We start from the raw sequence: 26,396 nt of genomic DNA on the forward strand, positions 1-26,396 counted from the left end.
TCCCCATGGAGACAGGCTGAGAAAGTTGGGGCTGTTCAGAAAAGGAAAAGAGAAGGTTGTGCAGAAACCTCATAGCAACCTTCCAGCATCTGAAGGGGCACACAGGGAAGGCAGTGAGGAACTCTTTGTCAGGAGCTGTAGTGACAAGCAGGAATGGTTCACACTGAAAGAAGGGACATTCAGGTTAGATATGTGGAAGGAGTTCTTTACTGTGAGGGTGGTGAGGCACTGGAACAGGTTGTCCAGAGAAGCTGTGGCTGCCCCATCCATGGAAGTGTTCAAGGTCAGGTTGGAGGCAGCTTTGAGCCACTTGGTCTAGTGAAAGGCATCCCTGTCCATGGCAGGGGGGCTGGAAATAAATGATCTTTAAGGTACTTCCTACCCAAACTATTCTATGATTCTGTGATTCTAAAAGTTCTTCTCAGCAGCTGAAATTTTAGGCAATCTCCTTGGTCTTGTTTGAAGGTTCTGCCCATGGACTTCGGGCATAATCTGGTCAGTAATCTTCATTAACATGGTATTTGCAGCTAGCCTTATTTTAGCCACAAAAAATCCAGGTTTCAAGTCCAGGCCAGTACCTTCAGCTTCCATTGATGACATGAAGAAGGATTGGATGTGTCTCAAGGTGGAATCACTCTCTCCTAGGAGAGACATTATGGGACAGCAGCGGGGATGAAGCCTTGAACTTCTACCAAGAATATAGATCGCACTCAAGTTTTCAGGATAAGGTGGATGCTAATGTAAGCTATCATAACCTGTCAGGATCACTTTCCAGATCACCTGTAATACAATCTGAATATTTAGCACTGTATGGGCATATAATCCAGGACAATCACCAAGAACCAGCAAATAAGGGTGGTTTTGTTCTGTGTGCACATATTCCATGAGTGTTTGACTCTTCAAATGTTTGACTCTTCAAACTCTCATTTAAACCCATCCTCTAGCATGAGTGCCACTCCAGGCACTATGGACAGGTAGTGAATCACAGGGACAGGTGTAGTTTGGTTTCAGGGGAATCTGAAGTCAGAATACTCCAAACAGAAGTGACACAACTCTTCTTAATTATGAAGATAATAAAAACTCAGACACCATAGTCTAAGCAAATGTCATGGCACATTCATTATCATCAGCAAATAATTTCAAAAGTGTTTTGGAGCCAGGCTGTTCCCACTGGTGCCAGGGTCACTTAACCATGGCCTTCCCCAGAAGCCAAGTCAGGTCAGCACCCAGCTGCTCCAAATTCTAGCTTATCGTCATGAGCTCAGTTCAGTCATTGAATAAGGCATGGATGAGAGCGACCAGATGAAATTTTGTGTCTACTGCAGCAGATGAAGCTGGCTGCTTGCTCTTGCAGCATGTTATTTCACCATTTACTATATTCTCCACAGCACCTGGCTTTAAATAGGACTTTGAGATATGTTTAGAAATAGTTTTGGTTATGAGAGAGCTTAGCTCTCAAAGTCTGTGTCACAAACTTAATAAGGTAAATGCAAGCTATTCCTTAAACCTGGGAGGTGTGTGTTTAACTCATTCAGTTCACATCCCTGGTGGGCTGGCCTTGTCCAGCATCTCAGTAGCTATACTGCTGCTCACTCACTGCCCCCACCCAGAAGAAATAGGAAGAGCAAAAAGAGCAAGAGGACTCCCAAGATGATATAAAGGCAGTTTCATTGGTGAAGAAAAGAGCAAAAAACAGCAAGCAAAGCAAAGGCAACCACCCACCACCTCCTAAGGGCAGACCAATGACCAGACAGTTGCTGAATGTGACCAGCTTGGAAACTGGCTCTGCATCCCTCCTTCTTCTGCCTCAGGTTTTATTGCTGAGCGTGATCTCACAGGGTAAGAAGGTGGAGAGCTGCAAAACACTGATCCTTCCTGAAAGGATGTGTGAATTTATAATAACTTGTAACCATTAAAAAATAGATATAGGGATAGATTTGTCCTACCTGCAATGAGAGTCCTTTCTTTAGGATGATATTTGAGTCATGAGATGCGAGTTTCCTTAAGGACGATAACCAGATAAGAAGTATTTTGTTTTTCTTTTTCTTTCAAAAGAAAAATGTTTACTTACACAAACAATGCAATGAACCTTTCTATTCCCTTGCAAAAGAAACCTGGATTTGTAACTAGTTAAAAACTGCTTTCTGCAACACAAAGCACTCTTCTGCTCACTGAGATATTTATAGAGGAAATTAGCACAACTTCTTCATAAATCTGCTGGATTTAAAAGTGATGTGGCTGGCAAACATGGTTTCCCTTTTTAGCTTCTTGAGCATTTCTGTCATAACAAACATTGTCCCCCAGTTGTGGCACCCTTTCCTCTCACAAATGTTTGTGTGATGCTGGAACACACACTCATATGATTCTCTTTCATTTCTGACACCGTTATGTCATTTTATGGATTTGCACTGACAGCATTTCATTTTGACATCATTATAGCATCTCAACTTTCACACTGAGCACACCAAGAGGCTTTTGTGATGATGCTATACTAAGAACAGTTAGAATAAATAGGTTATTAATATGATTACAAATAACCTTGCTAAAGCTTAATTATTATGCGTGAGCATGAACACGTTTTCTTGCTTAAATTTTCAGCTGCTGATAGAAAAAAAATTAATATTTTCTATCTTTTACAACTGGTCAAGAGATTCAAGTTATAGGTAAAGCTACCTTGCAACTGAAGGATGCAGAGCCTGGTGGGTTCACAGACTGGTGTTATGGTTAGCAAAAGTGGGCACTGCACTCACCAGGAGTCAGGAGCCAGTTCATCATTTTGGTTCCTTGGAAGTCAGGTGCCTGAGCTGGGCAGCAAGGTGCCCAAGTGTCCCAATTCCCACCACAGACAGCAGGAGGAACCAAAGGGGGCTTGACCTGTCAGTGTTAGACCAGCTTCTTAAGGTGTGATGGGATTTTGTTGGGGCCATGGTGGTACCAACTGCAGAAGGAGGCTGGAGAAATGAAAGCTGTCTCTGCCCATGGCAAGCAGTTGGAACTAGGTAATCTTTAAGGTCCCTTCTAACCTAAAGCACTCTATGTTTCTGTGATTCTGTGAATTAGCATCACTGCTTTAATAAAAAAAAAAATTAAACTTAGCAGAGTCTAGTTCTAGCCAAAGAGGTGGAAAAAAAAAAAAAAAGAAACTGGAGAAAGATGCCATGGCAGAAAACAAACAAAAAAGGAAGAACCCCTAACCTCCAACACATCTGTTCTTATGTCTCTTAGTGCGGTGTCTTAGAGATTCATGGCTGCACAAGCTAGGGTGTCAAAGGAAACCCAAGTAACAAGTCTAAGACAGATGCCTTTCTGTGGTTAGAGGGAATCCATGGTGGCAGAGGTGCTCTTGAAGGGACATTCATGTAGGCCAGCAGTGCAGCCACCCCTGGATCAGGCATGTCCCTGGGTGCCATAGTTCCCATGAACCATGTCCCTGGTTCCCTGAGTCAAGAAACACCTCTCAGCCAGGTAGCTGGGCTTGCAAGGTGCAGATTAAGATGCAGACGGAAATGCAGATTGAGCAGGTGGGAGCCTGAGACAAACCTTCGGGATAACAAAGGCCAGGAAGAGTCCAGGTGAATGGACACTGAGAGACACTTCAGGAGCTGGGAACTGCTGACCTTTTGGACAACAAAGGAGATGAAGACAGATGAAGGCTCCTTTGTTGAGGGTCGTCCTTGGACACCAGCTCTGGGAGTTTCTGTGTACTGTGCTGTGAATAAATGGAACTAGACATCTGAGACTCTGCTATGAGAAAACAAGAGCCAAACTGGCAAGGAAACCTGGCCTGACTGTGTGAGTGCAGTGTGGAGCGAGTCAAGCAGGGCTCCTGTCTGCACACTGGAGCTGCCTTCTCTGAAGGACCTCTGCTCCCAGCAGTCCCAGTCTCTGGTCTCAGGACTGTGACTGGCGGAGGGTCTCAGAATGGATGGTCAGACTGGGATCTGGCCATCTGGGATCTAAGGGTCATTTCCTTAACACCTGAAGCCTGCTGCAAAACCTCCCCCTGTACCTGAGCGTTCCCAGACTTGGATTTGCTCTAAGCAAGAAAATATATGCAAACTCATGCACAATAACATTGAAAGTTGTAGGATATTTAAATAGCCGCATAAGCAAATTCAGCAAAATTTAGATTTATCAAAATGTATGATATTCAGAAAGTCTTCATTCATCTCCCTTCTGGAAGTGTGTTCACACAGGCTCTAATTACATCATCAACTACTATTTTTTTAATAATAAATTGGAACATTTGTGTTGGCGATGATATCCAAGGCATACTTAGGAAGTGAGATAGGTCAGTATTTTTACTGTCATTTTAAAATTAGTGATCTTCTTCACTAGTGCATTTGGTACAACAAGTAGAATCAGTCATTTCTCCATGGTCTTTTGCAGGAGTGGGAATTTTCTAGTTTCTGTAGTATGTAAATGCCTTAACAACCTTGATAATGTTTTTCCTAAGGTGAAATGAGACAGTGAATAGCATTATCTCCACTGTTTTAGATGGAAAAATGAGACAGAGGAGACTTACTGGAGTCCAGATTAAAGACAGCAATTTGAACTCCCATATCCATCTCGCCACTGTCTCCACCTCTGTGAGGATATCCTCAGGCAGACAGAAAAACAAGATCTATTTTCCTCTCCTTTACATTTTATCCTTTACATTTTTCTTCTCCTTTACACCTTCACACTGCAATGATATAGTCGGTTGCATGGAAAAAAATGTTCACCTGAAAGAAGAAAAATTTATGGTGTGTTTTTAGTCAGCTAAACCCTCAGATAAGTGTTCCAGCAAGCCCTGGCTGCATGGGATAGGGAACAGGACTGAGAGGAATCAGATGAGGAAGTAGTGAGCTGGGAACACAACTATTTAAGGCAGTGCTGCATATTTTTTATTTGATATTTATGGATCAGCTGATGTAGATCAAAAAAATTACCAGGGGGCAGTTCTAAATGATCTTACTCGAATGAGAAATCCCAGGTAAATTGAAAGTCTGGAGGCACAGCACTGGGAGCTCAGCAGTTTGACACTGCTCTCAGTTGAGTAGTACAAAGTTTCTTCCATGTGCTTTGGAAAGTGAAGTGAGCAGCCAAGTGTTTTGTCACAACACTTTTTTTTTTTTTTTGGTAAGAGACTACTTTGGAATATTAATAAAGATGAGTTCTGCACCAAGGATAGCTTTAATTGCAAGTGAATTTATCTGTAAGACAGCAGGTGAGGTTCCTGTGATACTTAAACATGTTCTGTCACTGTACAGCCCAGAGGACACTGTTGTAGTTCATCCAAGTGCAAGAGTTTGGTGGTCCAGATAGTCCAAGGGGTCCTCATTTACAGGACCTCTGTATGTATACCATACATCTCATATCCAAGCTTGGAAACAGCCACAGATCCCAGCCATAATTGTGGGTGACCCATAGAATCACAGAATGAACTAGTTTGGAGAAGACCTTTGAGAGCATCAAGTCCAACCTATGACCAACACTATCTCATCAATTAACCATGGCACTGAGTGCCTCGTCCAGTCTTTTTATAACAAGTCCAGGGATGGTGACTCCACCACCTTCCTTGGAAGATGATTCCAGTGCCCAATTGCTCTTTCAGTGAATATTTTTTCCTGATATCTAACCTAAACTTCTCCTGGTGCAGCTTTAGACTGTGTCCTCTCGTTCTTTCCAGTGGTTGCCTGGGAGAAGAGACTGACCCCCAGCTAAGTACAGCCACCTTCCAGGGAGTTGTAGAGAGTGAGAAGGTCACCCTGAGCCTCCTTTTTTCTAGCTGCCTCAGCTGTTCTTCACAGGGCTTGTGTTCCAAGCCCCTCACCAGCCTCGTTGCCTCCTCTGGACGCGCTCAAGTGTCTCAATGTCCTTCCCAAACTGAGGGGCTCAGAACTGGACACAGCACTCAAGGTGTGGCCTCACCAATGCCAAGTTGTTGACACAAGTACAGGGGAAGAATGACCTCCCTGCTCCTGCTGGCCACACTATTCCTGTCACAGGCCAGCATGCCACTGGCCTTCTTGGGCACTGGGGCACACTGCTGGCTCATGTTCAGCTGGCTGTCAACCAGTACCCAAAAAGGCCAGGTCTCTTTCTGCCTAGCCACTCTCCAGCCACTCTCTCCACCTTGGAAGTGTTCAGGTTTAAGATGGATGGGGCATTGAGCAGCCTGATTTAGTGAAAGATGTCCCTGCCTATGGCAGGGGGTTGGATCTAATGATCTTTAAAGGACCCTCTCAACCCAATCCAGTCACCTACCTCAGAAGTCTCCCAGTCCAGGAAGAGTTTTAGATGTTTCCATGATCAAGCAAGAGGATGAGCCACTCTAAGGGAGGAACAGTTTCTCTTGTGCCATCTCAAGTTATTCCTGAGCTAGTGGAGCCTGAGTGAAATGAAGCTTGTCCTTTCAAATCCAAGTCTATGCCTTTCAGCTGCCTCACCCCAAGACAGATGTGCACCACCAGCCTGCAGAAAACCTGATTCATGGCTTCATCCATAGCCCATTGCCAAAAAGCAAAAGATTTCCATTGACTTCACTCAGTTTCACACTGGCCCCTGGGACTCAAAACACGCTGCAAAACACCAGTTCTCTGCTGAATCTGTCAAGGGTCTCCTGTGTTGTTAGAGCCATCAGGGTTCCTGCCAGCAGGGAATTTGGCCCTCCGTGCTATTTCCAGCATGGATGTTGCAAGATGATGGTTAAATGATTTCTCTTGAGTTCTTACTGATAAAAAATATGTCAGACTTTTTGGAAAACCCTACCTCTTGTACCACTGCCAAGTGTTTCCTTCTTTATTGCTACCAAGTTTTGACTTCAAATGGAACTTTCTAATTACATCACAAATATTATATAATGAAAATTTGGAACCTGTTAACATAGTCCAGAATAAAATAACTGAAAAATAACAGACTACAGCTTCTCTTCATTACACTCTAAAGGTCTAAAAAGTTCTGAAGTATAAATTCTCAATCCTGTCTGAGTATTGAAGAACAGATGACCTCACAGCAGAATGAGCTGGTTGCCTAAAGAAGCTGGCTAATCCATGAGACATTATTTCTATCTTCTTCTGTTGGCATCTTTTGTAATAGTTTATTAACAATGATTTGTGTCCTATTGAGTAAGCTGTGTTTGTATAACACCATTGGCACTACATTAGCTGAAGCCAAGGGTATTCTGGCTAGTTAGTCACAGCTATCAAATGCTTGGAACTTAATTTTCACTCTTTTCTGGCTAAGAATTTTTAACAAATATTTTGCTGCAGGGTAGAGAAAATCCTAAATACTCAACAGTATTGTTTGCAGGACCAGACAGGCATTTGCAGCCAGATGAATATGTTTGATGTGCTTCTGCGGTGGAAACACAATGACATCTACTGGCCGATGAAGATGGCTGTCAGAGTGTCTGCTGGAGCAAAACAGCCCAGAGTCGACTCTGCAAGGAAAGGAGATGACATTCTTCTGAGAGGCAGGATGACAAATCAGAACAACACCCACAGACATCTCAAGAAATACAATAGAGATTGAAAAACAGAAAATATAAGGTATTTTATTTATGTACCACTTGTTTATTGTTAGCTGAAAAATAAACAAACAAACAAACGTAAATCTTCTGATGGTGCAAATTTTTTTCTGTTGTCCTCAGTAGTGGCTGTCAGAGTTAAAAAAGTTAAAGCAACTTACACTGGGTGTAGCCAGCTAAAATTCACCAACAAGATCCAGAATGCACAAGTGCCTCCTCTCCTCTTAAAAAAAGGGATACATGTAAGCAGGACTTTCTGATACCCTGAAATGACACAGTTCTGCGTGGCATTGATATTAGTCCATTTTTTCTTCTAACATGATGCAATGTCTGTAAGTCTTGTGCAGAAGACTACATCTAATTGATCCCAAAGGCATGGTGCTCCAGTGGTATGGTATTTGTCTTGCAAATAGTGCTGTTAAAAGGGAGGCAATCAAAACTTGTCTGTTTCTGAAACTGTGAATGCTAACAATAGCAATGAGAAGGAATTTTCTACATCTCACACTTCTTATGTTCAAAATGTGTATAATTTTGAAATCCCTTGTCTTACATCAACTCTGCTCCTATAAGTTTTAGTTGTGTTGCCTCAACAAGATGATGCAGTTCAGCAGAACCAGCACCTCTGAAAATCATCATGCTTGCTTTCTAAAATGGATAGGTTGTGCAATTTACTCAGTAAGTGCCACTGGGTTGGAAATGTTATACAGCCAGTATATCAGTGCAGCATCCAGAAGAGGAACTGTGTGGAAAAGAAGGCTTTGGCTTCCATTCATGGAATCAAATCAATCCAGAACTAAGGAATATGGCATAGACTAGATCCTGTCCATGGTTGTACAGGCTTCTAGGTGGTGACAAGAAAATTGAGGCTGTCCAAAATTAATGAATATTGTGCGTGGAAGTAAGGGCAGGAAATATGAGCAATGCATTAAGTGCGGTCACCGCAACCCACGGAGACTTTAATACCGTTTCACATTGGGTTTAGCAGGAGTCAAGAATGTGCTTGAACTGGAGCAGCATCTTGTATAATGTAAGTGAGTGCTCCAAAGCTCTGTACAATTTTGCATGTCACTCCCTCACTTAGATTTCATCCTTTACAGAGGAGATGAGGGAATGTGAGCAAAGGGATTTGACCCTAATGTCACAACCCTACTGCTTGACAATGGGCCTTTCACAGTGCTGTTGCAAGGAAGAAAAGAAAAAGGGAGAAGGGAGATAGCACAACACAAACAAGCAAAAAATGGTTCAGTCTGTGATTATAACGGTCTAAAAGGGTCCTCCTCATAGCAATAAAAGAGAAATCTGTGATAAAAGTAATCTGACCATCAAAATATTGCAGGAAGTTCTTACCGGACCATATACATCAGATGATTCCTTCTGTACATTGCATAGCAATGGGACAACTGTGGGCTGGATTTCCCTCCTCAAATAATTTCAGAGCGTCAGAATTGGCATTTGATTCCTGACTGGCAGCATTCAGGATGCAGGACAAAACAGGAATGTGTGTATCTGTGAAGCTGCTTGTTTGCATATGTCATCCTGGATTTCGGTTCTGAAAGGCTACATTCTATCGAGACAAGAAAACATAAGCAAGAACAAGGAAATGTCTGCCATATTTCTCTGATATGTGTAACTTTTATAAACAGAGCTCTTATGGGATATGAATTGTCATGTTAAACACAGTGACACCTAACTGTGAGTAAAAAATAAATCAGATGCAGATTTCTGGCTGCGGTCCTATGTCACCACACCCTCCATGAGTTTTGCAAGTGGTCATGTATGTTAGTGGTTTTCACACTGCAGTAACTGGGATGCAGCCTGCAAACAGTCAGTGCGACACTCATGTCCCTGTTCAGTGCTAATATAAACCCTCTGTCTTTCATGCTGGCAGGCGGTGCACCATGTGTCCATGGGTGCATTCCACAATAATTCTGGGTAATAATTATTCCCAGAATAATTACTAGGGAATAATTATTACCAGAATAATTACTAGGACTCTGTGGAGTCCCCCTAGTTATTGTCTTCCCTAATTTGATTTTAATTTACATTTCCTATGAACGTACTCACATAGAAATATTAAAAAATATTTGTTTAGATAACAAAGGGTGAGCTTAGTTTTTTTTTTTTTTTCTTCCTTCCAAACCCCAGAAATCTGCTGACTGTCTTGACCAGCCAAGAAGATGTTCACTGGTAACCTTCACTCCCCCTCCAAAAAGCATTGAACTGCCTGGGTTATTTCTTTAAAGAGAAACTCTGATGTCAAAATGGGACCTAAAGAGAGCAACTTTAAACATAATTCTTTTAACAAAACCAAAGACTCCTGGAGACATTTCTATGTGTATAATTTCCAGTGGATACAGGGGATTTTCTTGAATCCTTATTACAAATAAACATCTTCCACTCAGTCAATCATCCCAGACAGTGCAGCCTTATGCATTATGGAGTTATGGAGTAAAAATTATGACAAATTAATGACTTAAACTTGAAACAAATCAGCTAATTTTGTTTACTTTGGAAGAGTGAGAAAATACAGAGGGCCAGCTAAATACTCGAAAAATATTTATGAAATCTTAGAAAGTAAATGTGGGAGGGTTAAGCACTCTGGTTAAAAACACAGATGGAAGAACATTTGTCCTTAGGTGTTCCAGATCACTGCTATTTTCACTTAAAAAAAGTTAGGAGGAGACTTTTACATAATTTTCCTCATTCCTGTCTACAATACAGACATCTGTTTGCATATGTGGATACATAAATATGTACCTTCTCCATAAACATATGTAGAGATGAACCAGAGAACTTTGCATGCACAGAACAGCAGTCTCCATCTGCACAGTACACTTCAGGAGCGGACTGCATTATTCGTTTTGTGTGCTCACTTTGAGACATCCTGGAAGTTCCTGCTTTTTGGGAGTACAGAGTCCATGCCATCCTTGGGACACTTAATCCAGACTCCAGACGTGAAGAACACTGTTTCCAGCCTTAGAGTTTCATCTGTCAAGGCTAAAGACAAAACTCCTTTAGGACATGCAAAACTGGACACAGGAACACCCTGGGTGAGGGGTGAAGCCAAGAGAGGCAGGTGAGGATGCTGATGTTGAAGCTACTCTCATCTTGCCTTGATCCTTTGTTGTTCCTGGGTAAATCTCTTCATTTTCTTCAGCAAGGAGACACCCAGTGAGGAAGGAACAACTACTAGACAGTGAATAAGCCAACTTATTGGAATGGCTGAACAACATAACCACACTAATAATTCTTAGCAGTTTTTAGTCCTCATCTCCTTTAAAATACATATTTTTCATCCTGTGGCAACACTCAACTGCCTTTCTCTGGTCCTGCAGTGTGGCACAATGCTGAGATTTGGCTTACCACCATCTGGAGATGAGATGGATAGAATAAAAAACTTCCACTTTGCCAAATGACCAAATACAAAGAGTTGTCTTTGACCACTTCCCATCCTTCTCCACCCTAAAAAGACCAACCAGAAAATGGAACAGGATGTATATAAAATATCCTTAAGCTTGTAAGCATCTCGTCGTAGTAGGTGTTCATATGACTTTTGAATGTTTCAGCATATCTTTAGTTCTCTTTGATTCTTCTGAGGTTATATGGGTGGTTGCTGGCAGAATTACACAAATACAGTCTTCACAACTCAGCAATCCTTGCATCCAGATTTGGAGCTCAATGTGGGTGGCATAGGAGTAGATGCCAATAAGAAGGCTAGGACAGTGTTGTTACTTTCCAAAGCTAAATGACTCAGTACAGAGCCTTTGCAAGCAGCAATTAAAGAACCAGAAGAATGTTTTGTAACTACTAAAGAGTAAGAGGGAAACCTCATTTTTTTGTAATGATGTTTTATTTTCACTCTTTAATGAATGTTTTAATCTTGCCTTAAGATATATTTCTGTTACTGAATGTCAACCAGAGACAATCGGTATCTTTCAAGTCTTTTGCTGCTAGGGCATTTCCACCTTTGCTGTGGGAACACCTTTCAGTTCATTTTAGGGTTAAGGCTTCAGATCTTAGTAGCTGCACGTTTCTGTTGTTGAGAAAGCCTCTATAGGATGTATAGAAAGCATTTACTAAAATCCTCATAGACTTTAGATTGATTTGTATGGGTAATATATCTGATGATGATGACAATGATGTATTGTCCAAAAGGTTTTAAATAAAAACTGACACATTGATAGAGTGTGGAATAATACAAAGTTGTCCAAACCTCAGAGACAATATCAACTATTGGCTGAAGCACTGAATTGAGACACAGGAAAGCCTTAAGTGGTTGTACCATCTCTGACGCTCTTACTGAAGGCTAGGTTGTCATGAGGACTCAGTTTCTCAAGTTTCCCATATATTGAATGGTGATGGGGTACTCTCAGACAATCTCAGTGTACCTGGAGGCACATTTTGATAGGTAAGTGTGCAAAGCAATTGGTGAGTGTCAAGTACACATGAACAGGACACAGTTAATATTGTGGAAAGTACTGGGAAGGGTTACCAGAAAGAAAAAAAAGGCACATATTAATAGCCTTAAAAATCTGATTGCAAAGTAAGCCAGGAAAAATGGTTTTGTAATGTTATTTCAGAAAGTTACAGCAATAAAATTATGTGTGCACTTGTGTGTGTGTGTGTGTGTGTGTGTGTGTGTGTGTATTCGTGTTCATGGAGATACATATGTGAGTTTGGAGGGGCATGTGGGTGCACGTATATGTACATACATTTATATAAAAACAGGTATATGCACATATAGCGTGTGCTACTTGTGTGGCATATCTATTCCTTTGCTTGTACAGCAGCACATGTATCAGACAGACAATACTCGAGAAGGAATTGAAAGTATTTACTGACAGCAAGAGAAATGATTCATATTCTAGTAGCAGAAAAGTAATTTTTGATTTTGTTTTACTTTTTCTAAACCATCACTAGTGTTAAGTATTTCTCAACTTGCTGTTTACCAAAATTCAATAGTCAGTTTGGTTAGCTGAAGAATTAAGCTTAGGATCAGTCTGCAATATACACATATTTCACAGGTTTCATATCCTCAGATTTCTCTGAATTGTTTATAAAAAAAAAAAAATTTGAAAATCAAGAACCAAAAATTGCTTAGCAGTTCCACAGGGAGGGAGGAATTACTCCAAATTTACACTGTGAAATGTTCCAGTTATTGTCACGACTAAGTTTTCAAGACCATCATCATATCCCAGTGGATTTCCAAGCATATGAAGTGCAGCTCTCCTGGGAAGGTTGAAAAGAAGGGGTATTATCTGAAGACCTGTTAGACCAACTGACTTCAGACCTGCATGGATAATGATGCCTCTGGCTCTGGTGAGGTGTAACAATTTTCAAAACATGTTGGAGATGCCTGTGGATTTCAGAGCACTTTGAAATCCAGGTCTTTAATGAGAAGTTTTGCTCCCAGGGCATAACTTTGAAAGCAGGGTGCAGGAAGAAAATAAATGAGTCCCAGCAAAGCCCTCTGGAAGCTGAGAAGAGTACAGTTTTGCTATATGAAGCTGAACACAGAATGGGTACAATTCCTGTTCTTTTGAAGAATTTCTGAAGTGCTGATCTCATCAAGCACATCTTTTGATGTCAGCTTAATATTTTAAATAGACACTGTACCCTGGACCTCGATGGGATTCTCCAAGTTTTCAAGATGTCACAGCAATCATATGAATTTTAGAGCTCACAGAAAAATCATCTGTCCTACAGAATGTTGTTTTCACCATAAACTCCAGGAGTACATTGCTGCACCATTAAACAGTTTGCTTTCAAGGTTCATTGTAAAGGATTTTTAAATGTAGATTATCTTTATACCCTACTAATGAATATAAAAAAATTATAACTTGTATATGATGGGAAAATAAAATTAGAGAATAAACAATGCTAGGACACTTTGTAATTGCTTTATCCCATCAGTGAAAAGTCTCCAGCTTTTTTCCTTTGTAGAGATTGTGACCATCCTACTGCCTACCACATTAGACTGAAAGAGTTCAAATTTTTTTTCTCTACATTTTGGTCTGTGCTTTCTATAGCACCTGGAGCTGCTATTGCTCCATAGCATACAAGAACAAGTTATCTTTCGACATCTCAGTTTAAAAGCAAATCTCAAAGAAGTAAAAAACCAAATGCCACTTCCACAAAGCAACAAGCAGTTTGTGATCACTAACTTACCTGAGTCTAAAGATTATTCCTGTGGCCCCTTGTAAATAACTTTTGTTTTGGTTTAGGAGAAGTGAAAAGCCATTATTCACAAAGCAACAGCAATAAACTCACTATTAAAAACCATATCTCACTGAGGCGATAATTTCAATACTAAGAAATGCTACATGTCTTTTGATCACCACTGATTCTGCCTTCAGGTGGTTTGGGGAGGGGGTGGAGGGAGGAACTGATTAACAGTGATAGTGGTGTTGGATAAAAAGGGTTTAAGGAACCTTGAGTATTTATTTAAATACTTTAAAATATTTTTTTCATGTGGTATCCTATAGTTCTATCCTGAAATCCCAACCATTAACACAAGATGTTATATCAAGAAACCGCATAGGAAAATCCTGACTATCAAGAAATGTAATTACAAATATTACCAGATCCAGTGAATAATAAACCTTGGATGAGTAGCCATCCAGATACACCCCCAGTTTGCAGTGTGGTGCTGAGTTTCAGGGCAGGGAACACAACAAAAGAGCACAAACAGTTTCAGAGCTACACAGTTTCATGTTGGATTTGTTTTCCTGATTGATTACAACATCAGAAACTGGATAGAGACAAGAGATGCCTATCCAAGGCTGCACATCAAAGGTGATGCCAAATGTTTTAACGTGAGGCCAGTTAAGTATTCCAGAACTTGGCCTGCATGTTGAATTGTCCTGGACAGACTGGATGCAGTCAGAAGGCTTTTAAAGCACTAGAGACCTGAGATGGAACATGTGCTTTGCTGATAGCATATTGTTTATGCCAAAATAATGAATGATGTTGGATTATGCATGCTTCATTTTAAACAGCAGACAATGATCTGGATTTGTGAAACAATAACAATGTTATAGCAAAGCCTTGAACCTGTAAACATGTAACCACTGAGCATGGTAAAAAGAGAAATCCAAACACTCTCAAAGGCTGTCAAAATTTATGTTTGGCTTTGACTTTTGTGGGTTTGCCCTGCTTTGTGCTCTGAGGTGTGCAGCACTGCCTGGACACTTGCAGCTGCACCTCCCATGGTCAGTGCAGTCAGTGCCTTTGTTTCTCTCCCAGTGGGAAGGTATGGGCTCCCAGACCAGTAAGAACCACAGGGCTCATGCTTTATTTGTGACATGTAGTCTGCTATCTATATATCTTAAAAAAGCAAGAAAGGATTTCCAATTGATCTGTGGTTACTTCGTGGAGGGAGGGAGGGAGGGAGAAAGACAAAGCACAGTCTTCTTCCCAGTCCCCTTTGGCTCAGGACTAATGCCAAAACTGAAGCAGCCACACAGAGAGCAGAGGAAACTTAAAAAACCTTAATTAGGGAAGAAAGCAAACTAAATAATACTATCATCTGTTTACTTAGAGCTGCAATGCTGCCAGAGAAACCTCACAGCTTGCATTTGTAAGCTATGCTATTCATATAAAACATATTTAAGGAAAACGGGAGACGGGACAACAAGCTTTCTTCTAACTTCATTTAAACATGTTTATGTTGCACTTTAAATTCCTCTTGGGTTAATGTGAAGCTGGGCTAAAAGTTTGGAAGTGATGTAGCCTAGGGAATAGCTTTATTCCCTGAGTTTAGGCTTCAGGGCCTGACAACATATGATCTGGAGCTCCCAGGACCCATGGACACTACTGTTCAGAAGGGGCTCGCTTTTGCTTCCCTCCTGATGCCTTGAGGCTGGGCTATGCTTTTGGAGTCACATATATGTGGTCCTTTCTGCAGCTTTTGAGAATATTAATTTTTAAAATTTGATCATATATGCACTTGTTCTGTTTCTACCCTCTGTTAAAAGCATCAGCATAAAAATTCTGTGCTCTATTTGTGTTATTCTGGAAGGAATTTTAATGGATTTGTGGCCTTAAGTTTTACAATGACTTACTAAGTAGAACAGGAAAACAAAGCCTTACCGATGAATGGTGCACACTTCATATTATATTTGAAATACCAAAATGTGTGCTTTCAATTGTATTTATTTCAGCATCAACATTCTGCTCTTAATTCACCTACTATGTGAATTAAGAGCAGAATATTGCATCTCTTACAAAATTTGAATGCAGTTAAACAGAACAGCACATGTGGCAGATTAACCAAGTGAACTAGTACTGTATTTACCAAAAAGATTGTTTACAAGAAGACACACAGCAATTCCAAATAAATGACATTTTTAAAATTCTGTTTGAATTTTCAAAAGTAGAAAAAATGTTTTGTAATACAGGCAATCTTTTGGATGCTTTATTTGAACGTTGAAAACAACAATAGCTTAAGGATGAAAAAGATTTCCGGCTCACGGTCTGACTTGGCACCATCTATAAAAGAGAGTGTAGGATTTTCCCCCTAAAACCATCTTGCCTGCCATTACATTGAGTTTTGATGCTCTTTAATCATTCTACCCAAAATTTTAATTTTGAATCAGTTCACTGAGTAGAACTCTTTTAGAAAATTTCCACTGAATACTAGATGTTTCTGAAATGAGATTAAAGAAAACCCTCACAAGGTTAATCACAATCTTCTCTTTTTCTTTCACAACACTTCCCTGAGACATGCTGCTGCCTGTGTGCTTTGAAATCCAGTGCTGGACTAGGGAGAGGAGATGGAGGTGGGGAGATGGTGAGCAGGAGGGTCTACGTGCAAGCCTGGCACTCCTCTGGGCTGATGTTGCCTACACTTGGCTTGCTGCAAAGCTCTGCTCTCACATATTCAAGCAGAAACTTGAAGAGTTTGGTAGCTAAATACTTTGAATATTTTAACACACTTGGCATCTTTCATGTCTGCAGGAGGCAAGCAGAGCTTCCTCAGGAACTGTCAAAAATTTGTTTTGGATGATATGGATCATGTGCTTCAGATGAAAGTACAAGAAATCCTGCAATGAATGAGCAGCTCAAGCATAAGCAGAACTTCCTTTTAATGTCCAAAAGCAATCAGCATGCCAAGCATGTAATTGACTGTAGTCCAAAAACAGCTGTCTCTCCTTTCCAAAATTGTCATGTGCTATATTTATTTCATCAGAAGTGTGCTCTATTTGTTTTCATCCTACTATCAGATGCATGTGTGAGTACCTGAAGACATTCAGATGAGCTGCACCAAATTACATTTATTATGGCATCTTTTTTCCTCACTGAAATGGAGCTTTTGGAAGAAAATCATCTGTCCTGCTCTCACTACTATGCTCTGCTGACCAGGCTGGAGCATACCAAGAACAGGCTGCATGAAGAACCCCAAGCCAGACATGGACAGGCAGCTGCCTCTGCAGCCAGCAGCAAACACGTCTGGTATCGTCATCAGCTCTTCCCCAAGCCCTGGGGAAAGAGCTGCTCCAGTTTTAGCAGCATCCACGCACAGTAGGTCACATGTCCAACTTTTGGGTGGGTTTTGAAGTAGACAGTGCCATGCTAGGACTGATTTTGCTTCTATTGAATCGCGGACAAAACTCTACTCCACTTTGACAGAGGCAAAAGCATCCTCAGAATCTCTAAGCACCCATGGCTTTTTCTAAGTAATTTATGAAAGTATTAATTTTCTGTTTATATTTTCTACAGAGAAGGGGTAATTCAGTGTCTTTTTAGTTTATAAGGCACATTGGAAGGTGCCACAGAATGTTTAGTGGCCAACCTGTGCTGTCATAACAGATCTTTGGCTTGTTTTTTGAATCTGGCTTGGTCTGGAATAGCATGAAAAAAGAAACTGTCTTGGATATATTCAAATACTTAGAGAGTTTGTTAAAAACTTAATAATTCTGAAGTGAGAGATGCAATTTTATTGTGATCTGCACAGTGCAAAAAAGAAAACATGGAACAGGGCTATACTTTTTTTTTTTTAATAGCAGGAAATGAGACTGTACTTTAACATTAATCCACAATTTAGAGAAAAGATTGCATATTATTCTGTGGGGTATATTTTAAATATGACAATACAATTTAGCTTCATCAGAAGTACCAACAGTTCTGGAAAGAAATACCACTTCATTGCATTCTATATTTAATCATTTATTTTGATTCATAAAAAGAACTTCTCTCAGGATGCTCTTGATAATTTAAAAAATTACAGCAATTATACCAGCTCAATAAATACTTCAGCTTCATCTTCTTTAGTCAACATATTACTGATAAAAGGAAAAAATAAACATGGAAGTGTTCCTCCAGTCATTCTATATTTGGAATTAGGACTGTAGCAAACAACATGGTCACCCTGACAGTTTCACAGCTCAGAAGGATGGCTAAGAAACCACTTTGCATCCATGCTTTACCACAGATTTCTTGTATATCCTTGAGAAAAGGCTCACACATGCACTAGCCATGCAAATAGAGATTTAATATATTGGCTAAACCACTGCCTTTGTCTTGACCTGGTGCAGGGCTGACACTGCCTCCCCAGATCCAAGGGCACTATGATGGAGCATGGCACAAAGACACTCTGGTATCTTTGTAGGATCCACACCAGTTCTAGCAAAACAAACACTGACCCAGTGCTCTAAAGCCCAGTCAGACACAGAATAATCCATTATGGGTTGTCTAAATCACATGTACCACAGTACAGCCTTCTATGGACACTTGAGGAAGTAGTGGTTAATTGCCTCTACCTGCCCAAAAAGGAGTGGGATGAACACTCTCCTAAGGTGCCTCTTTCTTTGATGCAAACTATGAAGTGCTCTCAGGCTGTGGAGTACCAGGAGCAGCAGGACAGATGCCCCAGTGCCCTGCACAGAAGCAGTGCTGCCTGGAAGCAGAGGCACCAACAAAAGGCAAGCAAAGGAGTTGTGCTCATGTGTTAACTAAAATTGTATCTGGATTCCAAGTGTGGCACAGACATTTTGAGTATTGATGACTGAGAAGTCATTATATGGAAATAATACCTCTAATATTGTATCATATCTGAATGAGTTCTGACGGTGAGTCCGTTTGTGCCTGTACACAAAGAATATGGCACTCAATTGCCTCTGCTGCTTCACAACATTGCCTGATAGTGCAGAGACCTCCGAGGACTTAGGCATATAAAAATTGTTATCTTAGACTGTTATCAGCAGCTTGATGAACTTACAGCTCTATCTTCTGCTCCAGGGGGAATTCACTGATAAATCCTCACTCCTCTTGCAGCACCTAGGGAAGGTGCAAGGATGAGGCTCAAGAGCTGCAGCTGAAGCAGCCTGGAGATGCAGAGATGCTGCAGGAATCCTCCTGGGCAGGAACTGCCTGCCCCACAGCATGGGCAAAAATGGCTTTTGATCTCTGTGGACAGAAAGACGAGATGTAAGAAATGTTGAAGGTCACAGATCTGCCTGAGTTGGTATTTGAGCCTGGTGAGTATCTGAGAGGCAAAGTCAGTGTCCAGCAGAGGGCTTAAGCAGGCCATGGAACAAGAGGACTCCTAAAAACCACACAGGGTGGATGTAGCAAGGACAAAGCTCTCAATGTGCAACATGAGTACGGTGGTCAAGATATAATAAAATATTTAAATAAATTCTCTAAATGAATGCACCCTGGGATGATTCAGAGGAGTTGCATCCCTGCAAATAAGTGATACAGCAAATCAGTTTTCTAACCTTTAAACTGTGAACATATTGAAAGACATATGGTAGACAAAATGCTTTAGGTCCAGAAATCCTCCTTCAAAGAAATGTCTGCAGAAAATACAGTTTGAAAATATAGCAAGACAATCAATGTGAGGATCAGGCCACCTCTGCCAGGGCCCCACTGCTCCTCCCTCTGACAGCATCACCATGAGAAGGACAGGAGACTGTTGTTGAGAATAGTTGAACCTATAAGCATTTGCTTTTATTTCAGTAACTTCGTGTTATTGGGAACTTCAGTTTTCCATCAATTAAGTGCTTAGGACAACAATTAAACACAAAGAAACAGTAGTCAGTAAAACAGCCTGTACTTTGCTCTTTACTCTGTTGCTCTTATATAATGACTTGGGCAGTACATTTTTGTCATTTTCCAGTATTTTAGTAAAGCTTAATGCTCCCTGGCCCTATGGAAATGTTTCCTTTTTGTTTTGAATCATGAGTAATTTCACTGGCTGGAAGGAGCTTAACACTTATCCGCAACGAGGCAGGACTTTTGCCACAGCTGCCACTGCCTGACTCTGCTTTTTCCATTGTATCTATGACTGCTGACATTTGAAGCTTTTTCCACATGGGTGAGTTGGATGTGATGTTAAGCTGCTGAAAAAGCTTTACGGAGAGCTAGGGAGTTGGGGTTTGAGCTGTAAGGGGGAGGCAGGAGAACGCAGGAGCTCGGTAGTGACAACGTGGTGGCACGAAGTCCCACGGGGCAGTAAGGCTTCTCGCCAAGGCTCCTCTCGTCTCGTAGTGAAAATACAAGTAAATCACATTTAAGCGTATGAAGCTTGGGCTTAGTGGCATAATTACATTCTTACAAGTAGTATTTGCACCCCCATTGCTTGGTATCGCACTAAACGCCACCGTCGACACACAGGCTCCAAGTTTGCGGGCAGCGCGGCCCCACACGGAGCGCCGAGCGCTGCCGCGGCGGAGGCGCGGCCCGGCCCGGCCCGGCCCCCGGGCCGCCCCACGGCGCCGCCATGGCGGGCGGAGCGCGCCGCCTGTACCGCCGCATCCTGCAGCTGCACCGCGCTCTGCCGCCCGCCCTGCGCGACCTGGGCGACCGCTACGTCAAGGAGGAGTTCCGGAGGCACAAGGCGGCCGGGCCCGCCGAGGCCCAGCGCTTCCTGCGGGAATGGGAGGCAAGTGCCCGGCAGCCCGCGGGGCAGGGACGCGGCCGGGAGCGGCGGGGCCCGGCGGGGCGCAGCGCAGGCCCCGGCAAGGTCAGCGGCGCCGGGCGGCCGCAGCTGTTCCGATGTTGGGCTCGCTGATCTCAGAGGGCTTTTCCAGCCCAGCTGATCCCCTCTCCTCGGGCAGGCTCCCGTGAAGGGCGAGCTCCTTACAGAGCTGCAGAGTGCCCTGTAACTCCATGTCTCTAGGCAGGTTATCTTTTATGGTTCTCAGTGCCTTGCCTCAAATGTGTGTGAGCATACTTATGCACACACAGGTATATGTAACAGAGTGACCTCAGTTATGTAATTAGCTATGTATAAATATGTAACTAAAAATGTACTCACAATTACCTGTATGATCTATAATAATGCATTGTATAAGTCTATATAAATATTTATAACTACATACATAATTAATTGTGTGATTATAATTAGTTAAGTATAGGTGTAAATAGCTTCCCTGTGACTTGCATTTCATTTCTGAGTAACATTTTTACAGTGTTTCCTAAGGAAGTAAGTCTTATGTGAACATTGCTTCTCTGCTTAACACCCTTCCCCTGAACTTCCTGCCTGGTTTCACCGAGGAGAGAAAAGCAGATCACTCGTGAGTGATGAGGTTGTAACAAATTCCACAAGCAGCAGAGGAAGGAGACCCATAAGGTGCTTTTCCCACATGCCTGGACCCCAGTAGATACCGTAATAATAGGTCCCCAAGAAGTCCACATGCAGGTAAATGTATAGGCAATTCACAGAGGAGGAGCTTCAGTTAAAGCATGAACACAGCTGCAAGAGACAGATGTATAGACAGGCTTCCCATTAATTTTCCTTGAACTCCTGGCTTGGTGGTACTTTTGAATCTCAAAACTGTTTTCCTTTCTATGGGAGGAAATTCTGTTCTGCTTTGCAGCGGAAGGTGGTTAGCAAAGGTAGCACCCATTGCCTCCCAGTTTACCAGAAGAAGGGTAGTGGGGGAGCACTCCCCCATCCCTTCTACCTGCAGTAGCTGAAATCTTGTGGGTTCAAGTAACTGGGACATCAGGAATAAGCAGGGAGAAGACTGCCTGGTATTCTCTGCAGAGGAAAGGAATAAGTGTATTTTAATTGCCTCTTGCCAACTGATAGATCCTCAAATCAGAGAAATTTGTATCAACCTCTCAAATGCCTGATGCTATTGTAATTTTCAATTGCCGTTTACTTGATACTGCTGAAATGTTTCTGCATCACTGCTTTCAGTTTTAACATGAGCTAAAGAGACAAGTTACAGGTTACTATTTTCAGTGCTAAAATCTTCCTTAAAATAGTTTTAGAAAAGGAAGGAAATGTTTACATTGAAATATCTTTAGCCATTTTTAAAGTGAAGTATACAAGTAGTGAAAATGTTTTTCAGTTCTGAAATGTTTTAAAGGTAGATTATAGGGAAAATGGTGACAAAAATTAGACTTCAAGTAACAAGCTGAATTTTGAAACCTGACATTTAGTGCTATTAGCTATGATATGTTCAAGGAAAGGAAACTAATTTAATAACTGTTTTGAGTGTGTGAATATAAAGAACTTTGCAAATATGTCTGTCTTTTAACAAGATGCTGGGAGATATTAGCACATAGTTAATGTGTCTCTTCTCATCTTTAATTTTTGTTTTGTTCTGGGGTCTTTTTCTCACCCAAATAATAATTTATATTGAGTGCTAAATTTAAATCACACTTTCACATTTTTTGGCCTGTGAGACTTGCTTTGCATCTTATGTTATGCTGTGATTCCCAGCCCCATGAAGACTTGAATGAGGTAATTGAGGAAAGTGTACTGTGAACAAATTGAGGTTAGGTAACTCCGCTAATTAACTCATATTGGAGTCAGTCCTCTGTCCTGGTTTTGGCTAAGATAGAGTTAATTTTCTTTGTGGTGGTTTGTTCAGTGCTGTGTTTTAGATTTGGTATGAGAATAAAGTTGGTAGTGCACTGCTGTAGCTGTTCTTACGTGTGCTTACTCTAAATCAAGTGTTTTTCAGATGCCCATGCTCTGGCAGTGAGGAGATGCACAAGAAGCTGGGAGGGAGAATGTCCAGGACATCTGACCCAAAGTGGCCAAGTAGATATTCCACACCATCCAACCTGTAGTATGTTCAGTATATAAACTGGGGGAAATTGGCCATGAGGGTTGATCACTGCTCAGGCGTGGGCAGGGCATCAGTCATCAGGTGGTGAGCAGTTGAGAGGAGAAGCACTACTTGCTTCTTCTCTGTTTTATTCTTTGCACCCTTCCTGGGCAGCAGGACACTCTTTTGAAATAGGCTGGAAGCTCCAGGACAGTTCTTGCAGGACACACCAGCATAGCTGTGAAGTGCTTAGGTTCTTGCCTGAGAGTCACCCAGCTAGCCACAAGTGAAGCTGAGATAATGCTGCTGTTCATGTAGCCTGTACCATCACTGTACTTCCTGCCTCTAATTTTATTAAACGAAACAAAAACCAATCAAACCAAACAAAAAAAAAATCCACCTAAACAAATCACTACAACATTAATACAAACTGGTTGTTTAAATTTCCTGTTAAGTGTCTTTTTTTTTTTAAATACATGCTTACAGCTCTGATAACAGTATTTTGGCATGTTGTGTTTCCAACTTTGCTTGTTCATTAGGCTAAGCATATACCTTGCTGTATGCACTTTGGTGTTCTCGGTATTCAGCTCCCATCTGGAAATGTTCTTCCCTCATGCCTTCTGTTGAAGGCATCTGGTACAGAGTGGCATGATGTCTCGTGTTACAGAAAATTACTATTCTTAATTTTATGTTCAAGTAATATATCTTGATGTATATTCATCAGAGGGTAAAGATTATGGATATGATGATTGCAGTGATGTTTCTTGAGTCTGAGTGAGGATTTCAGTATGAAGTGTAATCTTAATAAGTCATCTGAAATGCTTTTTGAATGAAAATTTCCAAGGATGTCTTATTTTAACATGGAACTACTTGACTGTTGCTAAAACTCTTCAGGCTCTCTTTGGGTAGTCAGACCTTCTGGGTCTGCCTGAAGTTTATAGCCTGTGGTGTGCTTTCTTGTCCTCCAATTTGATTCATATTAGCTGAACATTTAGAAAACAGGCATATTGAGGTTGTAGCCAGGTGGGAGTCAGCCTCTTGTCCCAGGCAGCTAGTGACCTGGTGAGAGAACATAGCTTCAGGTTGTGCCATGGGAAGGTTCAGGCTGGACATCAGAAGGAATTTCTTAGCAAAAATGGTTGTTAAGAACAGACTGCCCAGGGAGGTGGTGTAGTCACTGTCACTGAAGGTGTTCAGGACATGGCTCTTAGTTCAGGATGTGGCTCTTAGTGCCGTGTTTTAGTTGACAAGTTGTGTTTGATCAAAGGTTGGAGTCCATGACCTTAGAGGTCTTTTGCAGTCTGAATGATTCTGTGATTGTGTCTCACAAATGGAGCAAATTTCCTTTATTTCTTGTGAGACATGGTGGAAAACCTGTAGGGACATTTCTAAGATCAGCTTTAAAAATAAAGGAGGGGAGACAGGAGGTAAAAAGCTCTGAAATTATATGGCTGTAGTATATGAGTGGTTCATGTTGTTTTCCTGTAAAGGAGATGAGTAGGGCCTTCATCTTGTTTAGAATGCACAGGAATTGAGGGATTTAGTATGAGAGCAAACCATGTAGATGGCTAATGAAATTTTGTAGGAAACCTAAGCTGACCTTATTTGCATTTATGAAATAGGGAAACTATCCATTGAATATTCTTGGAGGAGTTTTTAAGTGGGTATGACCAATAGTAGACTGCAAGTCCATATGTGCTTATGTAAAAGTAGAAGAATATAAATATTGTGGTATTGGATTGCTAGTTTGTGTCTGGAAACCTGCTGGAAAATATTAAAGGGGGATACAAAGAAAGTAAACTTTGTTGTTCAGGAATTATACTTGTTCAGGTAAATTCAAATTAAGCATATAAATTATTAATATCTGTTCCTATCTATTTTCTAAATATTTAATATTTTAATTAAAATAATTGGTACTCGTTTACAGGAGACTGCTGATATAATTAGATTGATACTGATTATTACCTTGGAATGGTACTGAATTAATGTTGACAGGTATGATAAGTCAATTAGTTCAGCAGTCTTCTAAATCATGGTAGCTGATGAGAATGCTTACATAAGATAAGTAATATTAAAATAGTATTGATTACTTAATTTCAGATTGCAATAGGTGCAATATTCAGCTATATAATTTCAGTAACAATTTGTTTCACATTTAAGGATTAATTTTGAAAATGACCATTTTGTACTTGGCTTTTTTAAAAGCCTGACCCTGTAGATGAGAGGGCCTGGACTGTGTCTAGGACAGGCAGAATCATTCTGCAGAATTACACATCATTTTCTCAATTTAATAGATTGAATAAATTGCCTTTGAAATTCTTTGGTTACTCTTGACCCTGAAAATCTTTTTACAAGCTTTCAAGTGAACTGTCACGTAGCCTCTCAGGAATGACTAAATTTTTGAATCAGTGTATTTGATGCAATACAAATAATTGTCATTCATCCAATTTATTTCCAGTTGCCTGCGTCACTTGCAGCATTTACTTTGCTGGGATGATTGTGGGGTGCTGTCATATCTCAGAGAACATAGTAGTTCTGATATATCTTTTTCTGCTCATCAGCAGATACACTTGCAGAACTTTTTGCTTCTTAATTTTCTGGGCAAGTATAATCTTCCCTCCCCTTCTTGATTTATTTTTAAACTACTGGCACTCAAAAATATGTTGAAATGTTGAACGGAGAATTTGAAGAGCAGATAGTCCAAGAGGGTGGAAGAGGAGATTGTGGCCAGTACTGGAGCCAGACTGAAGTGGGAATGGGATGTGTGGGTTGCCTTTTGTGCTGTCTTTCAGCAAATAATGTAGATAGTATAAAACAACTGCTGGCATTCTGAATTCTGCTCTCAGTTTCAGTGAAGTACATTATATAAGAGATGTTTTCTTGGCCTGACAGAGAAATAATTTTTTTTTGAAGTAAAATATGTATTTAAGTTTTTTGCAATTTTATTACTTTTATTTAAGTGAAATAGGATTTTAGAGTGGTATTTCAGTTTAACATTTCTGGATACATTGGAATTTGCTTTTAGTGATTTTTATGGCTATCTGGATGAAAACCTTCTTATTAAGAGTAAATTCCTACTGAGTCCTATGTTTTTATCCCCCACTTAGGGTGTTCGCTAGTTATTAATCTGTAAGAACTAAATTGGAGTCAATTTCCTCTATTTTCTTTTGTATTTCTCAAAAGGTAGGAAGGAATTTTGCACTTTTCTGAGAGCCAGGGAGTTGTGGCTGATAAACTGAAGAGCATGTGGGATTTAGGCATGAATGGCAACAGGAAATCAGGCTGCTGCTCTGACCTGCCGTTCCCGGTGGCCTGCTTAGCTGTAGGATTTGAAATCTACCTCTGATGAAATTTTGCTTGGGTGCACCCATGATTTGGTGAGTGTCCTGAATTAGTGTTTAAGTGCAATTGCAAAGGTTGACCTTTTGTTGTGAATCCCTTTTGTGAGGTTTCATGCAAATAACGTCTTTTTTCATATTATGCCATGAGTTCTACCCTTTCAGTGCTCTTTCAGATTTGGGTTTAGAAGCAGGAGCTGGTGTCTGCTTGTCTTCCATAGAGAATCCAGGCAGTCTGGGAGCTTTCTGAAGTGGTTAGACTTGGGGTAGCCAGGTGAATACCCACTGCCTTGTGCATGATGCACATCTGTTGCAGGAAGGGGAGTTTGTTACTTCTCACCTGGAAAGCAGCATCATTGTCTTTCAGGTTCACCTGGCTGCTGCTGAGGCCAGTGATTTCTTATTGGGTTGGTTGTTTTTTTGTGGATTTTTTTTCCTTGTGTACATGCTGGTTTTAGACCTTTAGTGTATTTTCTAAATTAAAAATTTTATAAATTGTAGCATCAGTATTCTCAATGCTTCTGTCATGTTACTATGCCA

General features: G+C 41.0%; 1 protein-coding gene and 2 long non-coding RNA genes across 5 annotated transcripts in view; 2 read left to right on the forward strand and 1 right to left on the reverse strand.

Moving 5' to 3' along the window:
- LOC135294912 (uncharacterized) overlaps positions 1-7,577 on the forward strand; it is a 24,766-nt gene extending 17,189 nt beyond the window's left edge. For both annotated transcript variants that reach the window (XR_010356898.1, XR_010356897.1), the window contains one exon: positions 7,294-7,577. This is a non-coding gene — a long non-coding RNA (uncharacterized LOC135294912). The remainder of the gene's footprint in view (positions 1-7,293) is intronic.
- Positions 1-20,209, reverse strand: part of LOC135294920 (uncharacterized) — a 27,580-nt gene extending 7,371 nt beyond the window's left edge. Inside the window, exons 1-4 of the long non-coding RNA XR_010356900.1 lie at positions 20,070-20,209; positions 18,729-18,916; positions 8,858-9,074; positions 6,250-7,423 (exon numbers count right to left, since the gene is read on the reverse strand). This is a non-coding gene — a long non-coding RNA (uncharacterized LOC135294920). The remainder of the gene's footprint in view (positions 1-6,249; positions 7,424-8,857; positions 9,075-18,728; positions 18,917-20,069) is intronic.
- The window catches only part of SDHAF3 (succinate dehydrogenase complex assembly factor 3), a 28,924-nt gene continuing 22,638 nt past the window's right edge, over positions 20,111-26,396 (forward strand). Inside the window, exons 1-2 of one of the 2 annotated variants that reach the window (XM_064410805.1) lie at positions 20,111-20,400; positions 25,710-25,895. In XM_064410805.1, coding sequence (XP_064266875.1) covers positions 20,235-20,400; positions 25,710-25,864 — 321 coding nt within the window. In that variant the 5' untranslated portion in view covers positions 20,111-20,234 and the 3' untranslated portion in view covers positions 25,865-25,895. The remainder of the gene's footprint in view (positions 20,401-25,709; positions 25,896-26,396) is intronic. The other variant, XM_064410796.1, reaches the window with a different exon arrangement.

The sequence above is a fragment of the Passer domesticus genome, chromosome 1 (genome assembly GCF_036417665.1).
Source record: "Passer domesticus isolate bPasDom1 chromosome 1, bPasDom1.hap1, whole genome shotgun sequence".
Lineage (NCBI taxonomy): Eukaryota > Metazoa > Chordata > Aves > Passeriformes > Passeridae > Passer > Passer domesticus.